The sequence below is a fragment of the Phyllostomus hastatus genome, unplaced genomic scaffold (assembly GCF_019186645.2).
Source record: "Phyllostomus hastatus isolate PE091 unplaced genomic scaffold, TTU_PhHast_1.1 phas_contig_254, whole genome shotgun sequence".
Lineage (NCBI taxonomy): Eukaryota > Metazoa > Chordata > Mammalia > Chiroptera > Phyllostomidae > Phyllostomus > Phyllostomus hastatus.
In genome coordinates, this window is record NW_025333810.1 from 5,314,563 (window position 1) to 5,328,663 (window position 14,101).

A 14,101-nucleotide genomic window follows, 5' to 3' on the forward strand; every position below is an offset into this window, starting at 1 on the left:
TAACCAAAGAAGAATTTGCTTTATTGCTTTTCAGGGTATAATGAGAGCAACGCTAATTATGCTCATAAATCATTATTTTTAATTATGATAAAACAACAAAAATGTAATAAACTAAAGATAATGAATCTTTGATAATGTGATAGATGATTTACTTGCTTACATCTTACTGAGACAAAACTTCAGCTACATTTCATTGAATAGCATCTAAATTCAGGATATGAATTTAAGATTAGGTTTTCCTCAAGAATTTTATTGCAAGAATGAGTTATTCAATGTGTCTGTTGGGAGCGTCAGGATAATCTAAGGTAATTCCATATATATACGCATATATATACACACACGCATGCACACCCAGGGTGGAGCAAAAGGAGGTTTACAGTTATTTGTATGGAAAATAATACAATAATGAATCAGTAGTAATTCAAGAATAAACTGTTTTGAATACTCACAACTGTAAACCTCCTTTTGCCCCACCCTGTATGTTTGTGTGTGTGTATATATATACATGTATAGACTATGTCTTGAAATGGTGGTGAATGAATTGGGTAAGTAGGGAAGCATGTTGGGGGTAATATTTATAATAATGTTAAATAAATGTGATTTTATTTCTTATCTCTTTACATTTTTTTTTAGCGTGACTCTCTCCAGAATATTAGGTACCTATTTTTCATTCCATTTTATCATTTCCTTTTACTAAGCATTTGTTCCTGAATCGCATGGTATTAAATAGTTTTAGAGTAACACACTCTCAAAAGCTGTTTAAAAATGCTAATATTTTATGGTCTGTGCTTCCCTCTATTCTTCATTTTTTCTTAGCCCATTTAAGAGTTCTAATGCATTAATATCAAATGATATTCCGAAAAACACAAGAAACATTTTCCTTTTTTTCATTCATTTATGTTTGTTTAAGAGGTCAGTGACCCTGTTCATTGTGAAAGGTTACATTAGTTTGGAAGTAATAATCATTAGTTTGTGACTCCTGGAGAAGTTTTCTATAAATAGGAGTGATACCGGCAATCTGCCAGACTTCTGATTAGTAGTGACTATGAAAGAGAGAAAATTGGACCACATTTCTCTTGGACTCTTCAAAATCTTGGCTAAATGTCAGATGTGGTGAATGCTTAATTAACATCTTGAGTGAGTGAGTGAATGAAAACTGTTTTATGGAGAGACTTCAGGGAGTTTCTGAATAATGGGCGTCATATCTGGCTTCATATCAGGGTCACTTAGGGAGCTATAAAAAATGGTGATGTGTGGGATTCAACCCAAAGCAACTAAATCAGATTTTCTGAGGGTAAGATAGGGCATGAGAATTTATGGTAAGCTTTCCACTTAATTTTAATGTGCAGACAGGATTGAAAACTTCTGTCATAAACCCATTAAAATTGTTTGTAGAAATGTGTATATTACCTTCTGGAGGAAGTCTCTGAAAATTTTTAGAGGGCTTCCTGACCCAAAATGGGTAAAGACTACTACTTACTTGAATATCTGTCTTTTCTATTTAAAGAATATCTTTTCGTTAAATGTTGCTAATGAATATATTCCTCAAAGTGTATAGAATTATTGGGGAAAACTAGCATTTTTACAATAGACTAGCTAGAATTCGTCTTGAGTTTTAACTTTGTTTTTTCTTTTGATCTGTTATACTTCTGAGCCAATCTTGACTTGGAAGGTATTTGAGATTTAAATAAATGCCCTTTTCCTAAGGTTATCTCTTTTACTTTGCTAGTCATGAAGCGACATCTTTTAATTTTCTTCTTTTTGTTTTTTTGAGTCTTAAAAGTAACATAAAAATTATTTTTGTTAGCAGAAACTTACTCATGAATTTAATAATTTATATTCTTGCTTTCTGTTTATTGTATCATGTAGAGTTTTCTCATATAAATGTAGGAGATTCTGAGATTAATATACAACTAGTATCTATATCCAAAACAAGATTATATAATGTTGCTGCCTGCCCCTTTCCAGGCTTGATGGATTCTAATGATATAATAGTGACAAAATTATTGCATTTACCTATCTAAATATATGTCACTAAGCATTTCATCATGTTCTAAAATTATCTGTTAACTGTATAAACATTGCATGTATATATATACATATATATATATAGTATGTATGAGTTAAACTCAATTATTTATCAGATTATTTATTTCCTATGTATAAAAATATTTTTGCTTGGTAGATCACCTTTATGATAGAGGGCTATTTTATGGTTTCTCATAATTTCTGGCACTGGGCACCTGAGAATGTGTACTTCCCACTGCACAGGCACTTAGGTTGCATTACCTTCAGCCTTGAGCCTGATGTTGCTCCCTTTGTCTCTGTTTTCTGCAGCCTCTCTCTTTCCCCTCCAACAACCTGCCACCATTGACTTCTTTTTTGGATTTCTCTTTGTCAAATGCTGGAGGAGATACTATTCTATGATTTTTAATCATCCATTTATCATGATTATATATGCAAATATTCTAATGTATCAGTATCTAATTGAATAATTTTAGTTTATCAAAATAACTTAAAAAATCAGGTCTATGGAGTTCTGAAATAAGAAGGTATTTAAGTGTTTCAAATGTATTATAAGTTGTTACTGTCCATCCATAGAAATATATTTGAATTACAGTCTTGTATTCTAAACTGAAGTCCAACCTTAGGCCTCATATTTTCTAGTGCATTTTTTTTAAAAATTAAAGTAATCATGAGTTTAGCTTTTACAGTGGGATGTAAGTAAGATACATTAATTGAACAGTGGTAATTTTCTAAGCCAGGAGAGCCATTTACCAATGATAAATTAATTTAATAGTGTTTCATTGCAGTAGCTGAAGGAATGTGTCTAGTGAAAATAAACTTGTTTATAACTATAAGTCTTTCAATGAGAACATTTGCGTGAGGAGTTGAGCCATTGAGAGCTACATCATTAGTTAATTAAAAAACCAAGGCAAATGATTTCATGTGGTTTTCCCTGACTCTTAATGAGTCAGCAGGTGTGATCTAAAAGTGCTCAATTGTTGTTTGTTTGAAGAATAAATGCCAAGTTTTAAGTGACTGAAGACTTAACTCTTTGTAAACAGCCTGAGTGGATCAACTACAGGTAAAGATATTTTCAAAGAAGTTAAGAAAACCCTAATTTAGTATAAACTTTAATGGAATATTTTAAGATGTATTACAAATGATGGTGCTAAAAAATGTGTGGATCAGAAAAAGGCTAAACATTATCACCCTCAAAATATTTGAGGCTAAACATTATCACCCTCTTCTCATAGTAGACTAGCATTGTGATAAATTGTACTCAATTATTATATTTTGAATTGGTCAATAAAATGTGAATATTTTTCTTTTTTCTTATATTAATATCTCAGTGATATTCCTTGATTTTGCCTTTTGGTGGAAAAGCCTAAAGTATTTATTCTTCAGATCTTTAAAAAAAATGTTGCTGAGTTTTGTTGAAGGGAATGACATCAGTTTTGCTCATTAAACTGTCTGAATCAACTTTGTCAAACAGTGGAGTGACAACTACAGCAATATTCTCATGTCTTAAGCAGTACCTTGGCTTTATCAAGTCTGTTTTTGGCTGTTCTCATTTACAGTCTTTGCTCGTTTGTCTTTTGGGTGAACGTGTAGTATAATTATGTAAGGCTATGTTAGGGGATTACTTTATTAATGAGTGAGTTGGAATATTTGGAATTATGTAAAATATTAGAAGGCAGATGACATATTCGAAGGAAAATTTTATTAAGGGAAACAAAAAGGTTGCATAGGATGCAGGTGGATGTATCCGATTGGAGGTAGATATTTTTAACAAAAACTTCTGCTTGGTTGATTAGGCATCACCTTCTGTGTAATCTTGAGAAAAACTAATAAATATTTGTGCCATGGTATAGAAGTTCATACATGAAGTGCTATGAGATTGCAAAAAAAAAAAGATTTATTTAATTTATGTTACAGTAATAAAGATGTCAGAAAATTACTTCAGGCAACTGTCACCCTTATTCCATTTGGTTTTCTATTAACCCAAATATCACAATTAGTGTGACAGTATTGGACATTTATAATTTATAATTTTTTTAGGAAGTTGGGTCTCTGTAAGTATGTTGTAAGATACAGATAATGATATCCAATGATTTAGGGATACAAAAAGGATTGTATAAGTACTGAAGACTTTTTATTACCCACAATAATTGTTTCAGGCTTTGTATCTTTAAATACAGTTAAATCTTTAAAAATTAACTAATGCAAGCAGATGACAATATCTGCAAAATCTTACAAAAGGGTATACAGTGAAAATCAATGTTTTCTCTTTTTTTAGACTCATTTCTAACCTCCAATGTTAATTCATTTTAAAAAATGTATGTATCATTCCAGGATATATTTGCAAGCACATGCATATATATAAATTGTTTTCCTTACTGAAATGGGGTTATTCTATGCATAGTCTTTTGCCTTATTCTCTTAAAATATATGAATTCCTAACAGGGTACAGTGTTTTACTGCTTTAATGTAATATAATTATTTAATTTAGTTAGGTGTGAAATTAATTTCCATTTTATTAGAGTAGAAAATGGAAGTTTAGAAAAGCTAAGCAAATATTGAACCTGAAGGTGTCTGGTTCTAGAACTGGTGTCTAGTTCACCAGAATAAGGGGCTTTATAGAATGTAGTAGAGATGAGGAGTTAGTTGTAAGCACAAATACTTCTTTTACTCTCATGTGGCAAGATAAAGTAAGCTTGATGATGTAATTTTTACATGAAAGCAGTCAGCCCTGCACCAGTGACTTCTATGTAGAGAACTAAGCTTCTCTCACTGCACCATCACAGTAGTGGTTTGGATATGGTTAGCTCTAGAATTAGTCGATGGGTGAAAGTTGTAAATTGTGCTGTTTTCATGTTGAAATGGCTCTTCAGGTTTATTCTCTGATGATCCAGAGTGATAGGAATCAGGATAGTCTTGGTACTTATTAAAGAATTATGGAAAAAGCAGAATGTGGGCTTCGAGTGAGAAAAACAGGACAGAGAACTGAGTTGAACACATGCTATATGCAGGACTGTGCAAAGTGTAAGGAATATACCATGAAGGGTAAGCCCTGCTGCCTGCTTCTTACAATTTGCAGGGGCTGTGTACTTATTTCAGGATGCATAAGAGGATAAGATACAGTGAGCAGAATCGAGAAGAAACTAGGAAAGCAAACAGTAATAATCAAAGAGAGGAAAGAAGAAGAAAAGAGAGGTTTGGAGGAAAAAAGTTTGATGTCTCTTCTAGAATGTGTTTCCTGAACGTAGACTTGTTTATTGTTTTATCCCTAGTGTCTAGCTTAGTAAACACTTATTTAAATGAATGAATGAAGAATTGAGAAGAGAGGTGGATAGAAAATGAATTGGGAAGAGAACAAAGAGTAAGACAAAGATATAGGAGAGAGAAATAAAAGATAAAACAGAGGAGGGTGTTGAAGAGGGAAAGAGCTTTTTATCAAACTCAGCTCTGATGTAACATGGCCAAGACAAATGGTGAGAAATTGGTTCTTACTCTGTTACCTCTAGACTGGGGTGACAGGAGGTGGTTGAACAGGTTCTGAGATAGGGTCCTGTGGTACAGACTTTTATGAGGACTAAGTGAGATCATATATAAGGCAGAATTTTATAAACATCAAAGGATTCTGTGTGTTATTTACTTACTTATTTATAATTGTTTATAAGTAACTTGAAACCAGAAGTTGAAATGTAGCTTTCTTGAGAATGATTTCTAATTTTAATATAGTAATGCTTCCTTTACATAGTCAGGATATGAACTATTCCTTGTAAGCGATTTTTCCAGATAACTGGAGTTCATCTCTTCATCAAAATAAAAAACATAATTTTACTGGATTGGATGTAAATCTCATAAAATATATGTACATGTATATTTTTAAAGAAAAATGCTGATCTTACATTAACCTTTTCCTTATCATTCTGGATCATTATAAGCATCATTGATTATGTTTTGCTATCATATAGTAATGCCCTCAGAAACCTGTTGAAATTTTTTTTATGTTGCTTGACTGTAAACAAAGATGAAATAATCGATTACACTTATTTATGCATTCATTGGTTGTTTTTTGTATGTGCCCTGGCCAGGGATCAAACCCTGATACAACCAAGGTATACAACCTTGGTGTATCAAAACGAAACTCTAACCGACTGTGCTATCAGGCCTGGGCAAAGAAGAAATAATCTGGATTGCTATATGTTGAGTTCTTCTGACTATATTTCATAGTTTTTCTGCCTTTTTCATCTCTATGACCAACTAGTTAATAATTTAAAACTTAAGTTAATTCTTGTTATAAAAGATTCAAATAATATAAATATAGAAGAAAATATGAAAGACTTTTTTTGTTTGTTTTAAGTTACCCTGTATTCCAATCCCACATCTTTCAGAGTGTCTATCAGTTTCATTTGTAGTAATCTAGTTCTGTGTATACACACACACACACAGACACACACAGCTATATACATATTATATTAGTCTGCTCTGGCTGCTAGAACAAAATACCACAAACTGGTGCATTAAGCAACAACAATTTATTTCTCACAGTTCTGGAGGTTAGAAGTTCTAGATCAAGGTGCTGGCCAACTTGGTTCTTGCTTAGACTCCCCTCCTGGCTTGTAGACTGCTGCCTTCTTGTGTACTCACATGACTTCTTTGTGTATGTTTGGAGAAAAGAGAGAAGGAGCATGAGCAGACTCTCTAGTATCTCTTTTTTATAAGGACACTCATTCCATCATGAGGCCCCCACTCTCATGGTATCATCTGACCCTAATTACCTTTCAATGCCCCATATCTGAAAATACCATCACACTGCTGTGACCCATGTGGCTCAGTTGATTGGAGCATTGTCCCATGACCAAAAAGATTGCAGGTTTGATTACTGGTCAGGTCACATACCTAGATTGCACACTTGATCCCTGGTCCGGGTGCGTATGATCCCCGGTTTGGGTGAATACAGGAGGTGACCAGTCGGTGCTTTTCTCTTGCATTGATGTTTCTCTCTCTCCATGTCTCTCTAAAAGCAATAAAAAAGAAAGTCCTCTGGTGAGGATGGAAAAAAAATAATACCATCACGTTGGTAATTAGAGCTTCAGTATAAGAATTTTAAGGGGATAACATTCAGTCCATAGCACATATACACATACATTTATTTTAAGTAAATGGAACCATGCTATATGTATTCTGCATAATGCATTGTAATTAAAAAATGTGCCTTAGAAGAACTTTTTAAGTGTGCATCTCATTTTAAAGCAACTACATGCTATTCTGTATCTTATACATATGTTAAAATTTATTCAGCCATTCACCTGTTTGAAAACATTTAAAGACATTTAAATGTTTTCTTTGTTTTAAAAACAATGTTGCAACAAACATGTTCATATCACATTTTGTGCACCTTCTAAAGTATTTTGGTAAGACAGATTTTTAGATGGTGAGAGAATATTCTAATTTGATGTTTGAGAGACAATTCCACACTGATCTATGAAAACATTTGTGCAGATTTTGTCACATCAACAGTGTGTGTTTTTATTTTGCACTATTGAGAACACTGAATATTATCACTCTTTTGTTTAAAAAAGTATTTTATTTTAATTGTTATTCAAGTACAGTTTTCTGTTTTTTTACTCCCATCCCAGCCCACCCCCCAACCCTCCTCCCCTCCCTCCCATTTCCATTCCCCCCCTAGTTTTTGTCCATGTGTCCTTTATACTTGTTCTTATAAATCCTTCCCCTTTTCCCCTGAAATTTTTGTCACTCTTTTTCATAGTTTTCAATTTTAGTAGGTGAAAAATAACTTATTGTTTATTTAATCTGCAGATATTTAATTGTGGGTCAGGTTGTAAATATTTCCATTATTAATTATTCGAGTTTTTCTTGATGAACTTCCAATTGTGTTCTTTGTTTATTTTCATATTAGGTTGTCTTTTTTCTAAGATTTTTTTCTGCATTAAGAGAGCTTAGCTTATAATTTGCATTGCAAATAATTCACAGTATGACTTTTGCTTTTGACTTTATTGTCTCTTAAACTTTAAATAATTAAAAATTTTAAGATGTGGATTATTTACATATTTTTGTATATTTTGGGTTCCATGTATTGCTTTAAAATGCTAAAGATAAAATTATATTGTATTTTGATAGTTGTGTGTGTTTTGTGGTAGAAATATTTCTATTCAGGACCAAATACATTTTATGCAACTACAAATTATCTGGCCTATGAATGCATATTAATTTTGTGTATTTAATTATCTTCAAATCTGTATAGAAAATACTTCTAAAGCATTATTACAATATGTGCAATAGCTTACTATCAATTTAAATTATTATACTGAGACTCAATTTCTTTAATTTAAAATAAGGATAATGGGATCTGTGTCATATATTATTATGATACATCATCTGCAAATAATACTAAAAACCATTTTACTCAGAGCTTACTAAGTACCAGTCATCATATATGTATTAGTTCATTTGATCCTCAAAACAATGCTTTCAAGCAGGTATCGCTGTATCCAAATTGCAAATGAGAAAATGAGCTAAGTAGTAGCTTGCCCAGGATCTCAGATAAAAAGTGGCAAAACCAGAGTGTAAATATGCATCTGGAAAAAAAACGATGATCTTTTCACTATATACTCTTCCTGGGATATAACAGAAATTTAATTTAGTCTTTTCTTCTTTCTCTATTTGCTTTCTGTGTCTCTTTTTGTATTTGATGAATAAGGCTCTTTGGAAAAGCACTGCCCAAGGGTACTTACTGTGATTATTAAAATTTTCTGGTCTGTATCATCCAATATGTTAGCCACTAGCCACATGTGTCTGTTCAGTCCTTGAAAGGTGGCTAATGCAGCCGTTAAACTGAAATTTTAATTTAATTTAAATTAAATTACATGTGGCTACTGTTTTGGGCATCACAACCTTAGATGTGTGAATGTTTGTGTGTGTGTAAAGTGAATGCAATTTTGTATGGATTGATAATGACGAAACTGTCCATTCTAGGTTGAAAACTTTAGCAGAGGAACTTATGCAGACACAGCAAATGCTTTTGAACAAGGAAGAAGCTGTCCTGGAGCTAGAGAAAAGAATTGAGGAATCTTCTAAAACCTGTGAAAAGAAGTCTGAGTGAGTAAAACAAAAATAGTTTAAAGGCAGAAAGTTGAATTGATGGCATTTTAAAGAAATACTTTAGTTATGTGTATTATGGATATAAAATTTCTAAAAGCTGAAATTTCATTTTTAAGCATGAAACTTAGACACTTTCTAGGACTCTATAGAAAAATAATTATATTTTTGTCTATATAATGTACTGATTATATGTCTTAATGTTTTACATTTAAAGTATTTTCCAAAAAATCCTGTTAAAAGCTGTCTTTTCCTCATCACTGTCTGCCAGATTCACTATGAATTCCTTGTTAAGAATGTGGCAGGCCAGTATTATGTAGAAATTGGCTTCTACTGTGTTAGGAGGAAGCAAAAAAAATTTATTAGAAAATAGCAGTCTGCTTCACCTATAAAAATTGTATTTAGATTTGCTATGCCGTTTTTGTCTCACTGTTGTTTTTCTTGCTGATTTCTGGATCTGTAAATATTTTCCTGAAATTTCTGACTTTATTTGTCTTGGTATATTCTTGCTTTTACTAATTATATTAATTATGTTTTCTACTTTTTCAAGAAGTAAATTTTGATAAAATATAACTTCTAATTTGACTTTAGTCATAGTTTGCATCTCCCACAGGGATTATTGGTAATGTGACTGGACACTTACATTTTTTTCTATCACACTTTCACATACTCAAGTTGTTTTGTGTAGGATATCTTTCTCTGGTCTATACTTGCTCTTATTTAATATACAACTTTTCAAGTGGTCTTCACTTCTCTCAAATCTCTAATCTTATCTTTTCCATGAAAGTTAGAAAAAATATTTCTCCTATTTCACAGAAAGAATTAGAATCATCAGGTGGCAACTCCCTTATTTTCTGGGACTAGCTTTCCAAATCCACCATATTTTACCCATTCTCTTTCTCTACTTCTATAGAGGAACTGTTCCTGTTTTATCTGTTTCTTTTGCTTGTCTTTTGTATTCCATCATTCATTACTTTCCCAGAAAACTTGCATGATTTTGTAGCTTAGGTTCACCTTTTCTTTTCAACTGAGTCCTATATCACTTTTTAAATATGTTTAGGTCTTGATCCTAAAAATAATCTTTACCTCTCTGCCTTCTCCAGATAACTCTTTTTAAATTCTCATATTTCCTCCTATTATTTTTGCCTTCTGTGTTTTTAGCCAAACTTATTCTAAGAGTGATTATGCACATTTATTTCCTCAACTCCCACTTCGTTCTCACCCTACATATATCTGGCTTCTGCCCCATCACTATTGAAATAGATATTTGTAAGATTGCCAATGATCTCTATGTCACTAAATTTAGCGACTGTCGTACTTGCCCTCCTCACAGTATCTGGCTTTGTTGAATTTATTATGCTCCTTTTTGCTTGGTGTTTGGGATCCAAAATGCCAGATCTTAATACTCTCTTTCTGGCCACTCTTGTATAATCTTCTTTCCATCCACTCAGCCAATCTATTTTGGAGTTACTTAAGGCATGGCCCTAGGCTATGTCACTCCCCTAGATGATATCCTAAAGACAACCCACATTTATTACTCTCACTCAGATTTCTCCTCTGAACTGTCTGGCCATGTAATCCTTTGCCTACTTGACATGCTTCCTTGGGTATCTTAGAAGTGCCTTAAATTTTCTGTGTCCAAGGCTGAATTAAGAATCTTCATTCAACCCAATCCAGTCCAACCTAGTTCGCTCATAGTATTCCTTATTTCAGTGAACGGCAACACCGTTTATCATATTACACAACTCAGAATATTAGGTAGGATCCTGCCCTTCTAACTTATACTATGGCTTTTATTACAGCTTGGAATTAAATAGAATATTGGAGTCAATGAGACTTTTAAAGGTGAGGACAGAAATTTGAGTTACTCTGGGCATTCCTTTAATTTGAAAAATTTTAATATTATATAACTAAAGATTCTATTTGAATCATAAAACTCAGATTTATTAACCATTGCACACATAACATTCAAAAATAGAATTACCTCTTGCTTTATTCTATTTTTGAATAAATCTGTTCATATTTACAAATGATGAAGTAGTTCTACTTTTTACTGTTTATAAATATAAACATTGTAAATGACTCCTGTTTTAAAATTTAGTGGATGTAAAGATGGACAATAGGATAGCTGACCCTCTCTCCAGACTATATATTGTTGGAAGAGGCAGTCTTCAAGTGTTATTTTTAATCTAGAAATTGTGGAATTTTTTGATTCTTTTGGTATGCTCTCTTGATTCAAATCTTTGACTCTCTCTTTTCTACATAATCAGTGTGATCCATGTTTCTCCACCCATTTATATTTATCAGGAGATGAGAATGGGAGTGGAGAAATGGGGGCTTATGTTTAGAGGGTGGTGGATATGTGGGAAATGGCATTTCTTGAATTCCTACTGTGTTCTGCACATTATACCAGATGTTTTACACACACACACACACACACACACACTCAATAATTGTTATCTTTCCTTTCCTTTCTGTATAATTGTTTGTATTTCACCTTAAGGAGAATTTAGATAATTTATAATAACACACCTAATAAGTTGTAGGAAACAAATGAGTTCCTGACTCCAAAGCTTCTGTCTTTTTTGATCATAACATTTGCTTGATCCTATGATTTTAGTAGTGTTCGTAGGAGAAGGGATAAGGATGTCAAGCAATTCAGGGGATGAGTCTTGTTTAACCCAAGTTCTTTTAGCCCTTTGTTACCATGTAGGTTTTATTATTAGCTTCAGGAATAATATTATAAATGTTAAGTATATTTATATAACTAAATAGTCATTTTGAAATCTCATTGATTTAGACATTAGTAGCGTTGAAATTTGTCTTTAAATAATATATTAAAGTATTTTCCTAAACAAATAGTCTTCAGGAATTCTGGGGAAATGTTTGAATATCAGTTTCTTAATATTTCTTAAACATTTCCTTTTTTGTGTATATATGTGTATATATCTACATGTGTACTTAAATGCACTTAAATAATTAAAATCAGTTTTTATTTAGTTCTAACAGTAGATTTAGAATTATTTTTTCTGTGTAACATGTTAGCTTCATATGCTGTGTTACTTGAAAATAATAAAAACAATAAAACAACTATATTTGCTCACAAATACTGAAAATATTCTATAAGTTATATAATTACATTCTGAAATTATTTTTAAATGAATGGGATCATACTGAACTTTTGCTTATCGGAAATACCACTGTTGGTTCTGCCAAAATATAATGTAATAAGGGACAAAAGTTAAAACCTATAAATTTGGATTTAGCATAATTGTCTCTAAAACATAATAACAGTCACAAAATAAATTATATAATTAATCATTTTATAGTTTTGATTCCTATAACTGAGTAATATAAAGTGAAAAATGAAACTAAAGAATAACTTTTATGTAACACTAAATTCACACAAGAACAGAGTTTTAATTTATATAAATAATGCAGCCCTCAATTGAAATGTAACCATTGTAAAATTTTATCTAAAAAAAATAGGGTGAAGGGAATAAATCCAACTACTAGAAATGGTATGATTTTAATAGAACACAAAGCATCACTCTAGTATCTTTACTTGCTACTTTTAAAGCATGTTTACTCAAGTGGAAATAATAATCAATTTCACCTGATTTAGGATCCTTAACTACTGTATTAGAAAATAGTTTATGGGAAAATATACCAAGCATATATCATTTGTGACTCAATGGCATAAATAGTTTGAAACTTCCTGTTGGTTTTAACGCTTGGCTTGATTTTTGAAAAGTGAATGATTATTTAATTTTGTATAGTTTTGTACCATTATCACCTAGTACTTAAAAATGCCTTATGTTATAAAGTCATAACTCTTAGAGCCATATAGAATCTTAAGAGAGTATTTGATTCAACCTTGTCTTTGAAATTATGTGATATCTGTTGCCCAGAAGTTTTAAGAGACATGCAAAATGCCACATCTAGCTTATAGAGTGAAGATAAGAATTGAACCACTTTAGGATATTGTTCTAGTTTGCAAATTCAGGGAACTTTTATTTTTGTCTTATAATTTTTAGATTACATGTATTATGAAAATGTGCTTCATAAATAGGGAATTCATTCCACAATATTTATTGCATGTCTACTAAGTGCTGTGAATACAATGAAAGGTAAGACATATATGGCCACATGTCTCATGAAACTTACATTTTTGTAGAGTGGATCAGTACAAAACAAGAAATTAAAATTTCACAGGAAATTGTAATAATTGCTGAAATAGCAGTACAGCTATAAGAACAGAGGAGTACCTACCTACTTACTTAAGATAGGTGATTGGGGTTCTCCTAGGACATGGCATCTTTGCCAAGACCTGAAGGGCACAAGGTGCCTCCATTTGGAAAGTAGTCAGAGGTAGGGATAAGTATTACATGCAAAGGTTCTGATCTCTTCCATGTTTTAAATTTATATATGGTTTCTTATGTATCTTGTATCATTTAATCATGTATTAACTATAATTTTTTAAATTAAAATATACATATAGCTTGTTTGCTCTATGGTGTATAAGCATATAAAATAATTACATAGTATGTTGTATACTGATCACAGCAGTGCTTTATAAAAACTAATTGAACAAAAGCAAGATTTCAATGTATGTGAAATTGTTGTCATAATAGAGCTCAACGGGATTAATTGGAAGAAGTTGATATTGCTCTTTGATTTCATTATGACATGTTAATTAAAAAATATTAAGACCATAGCCATATAATAGGGCATATGCTTCCCTTGCTAGTCTCATTATTTTTAAAAACCGCTAAACTGAAAACCAGGAAGTTTATATTTTAACTTAATTCTTGGTATTAGGATAGTGTCTGAGAATTTCTAAGTGATTGCAATGTGGCACAATACAATAGATATTTAGAAGTTCTAAAGGAGAATAAACAAAGCCTATCCCCAAAACAGATTATTTAGGAACCCACGGCATATGAGACGATAAAAACCTCACTGTACC

The 14,101-nt window shown here is 31.9% G+C and overlaps 1 protein-coding gene across 4 annotated transcripts in view; it reads left to right on the forward strand.

Moving 5' to 3' along the window:
• FER (FER tyrosine kinase) overlaps window positions 1–14,101 on the forward strand; it is a 399,749-nt gene that overhangs the window by 107,898 nt on the left and 277,750 nt on the right. For all 4 annotated transcript variants that reach the window (XM_045837886.1, XM_045837888.1, XM_045837887.1 and 1 more), the window contains one exon: window positions 9,010–9,132. In XM_045837886.1, coding sequence (XP_045693842.1) covers window positions 9,010–9,132 — 123 coding nt within the window. The remainder of the gene's footprint in view (window positions 1–9,009; window positions 9,133–14,101) is intronic.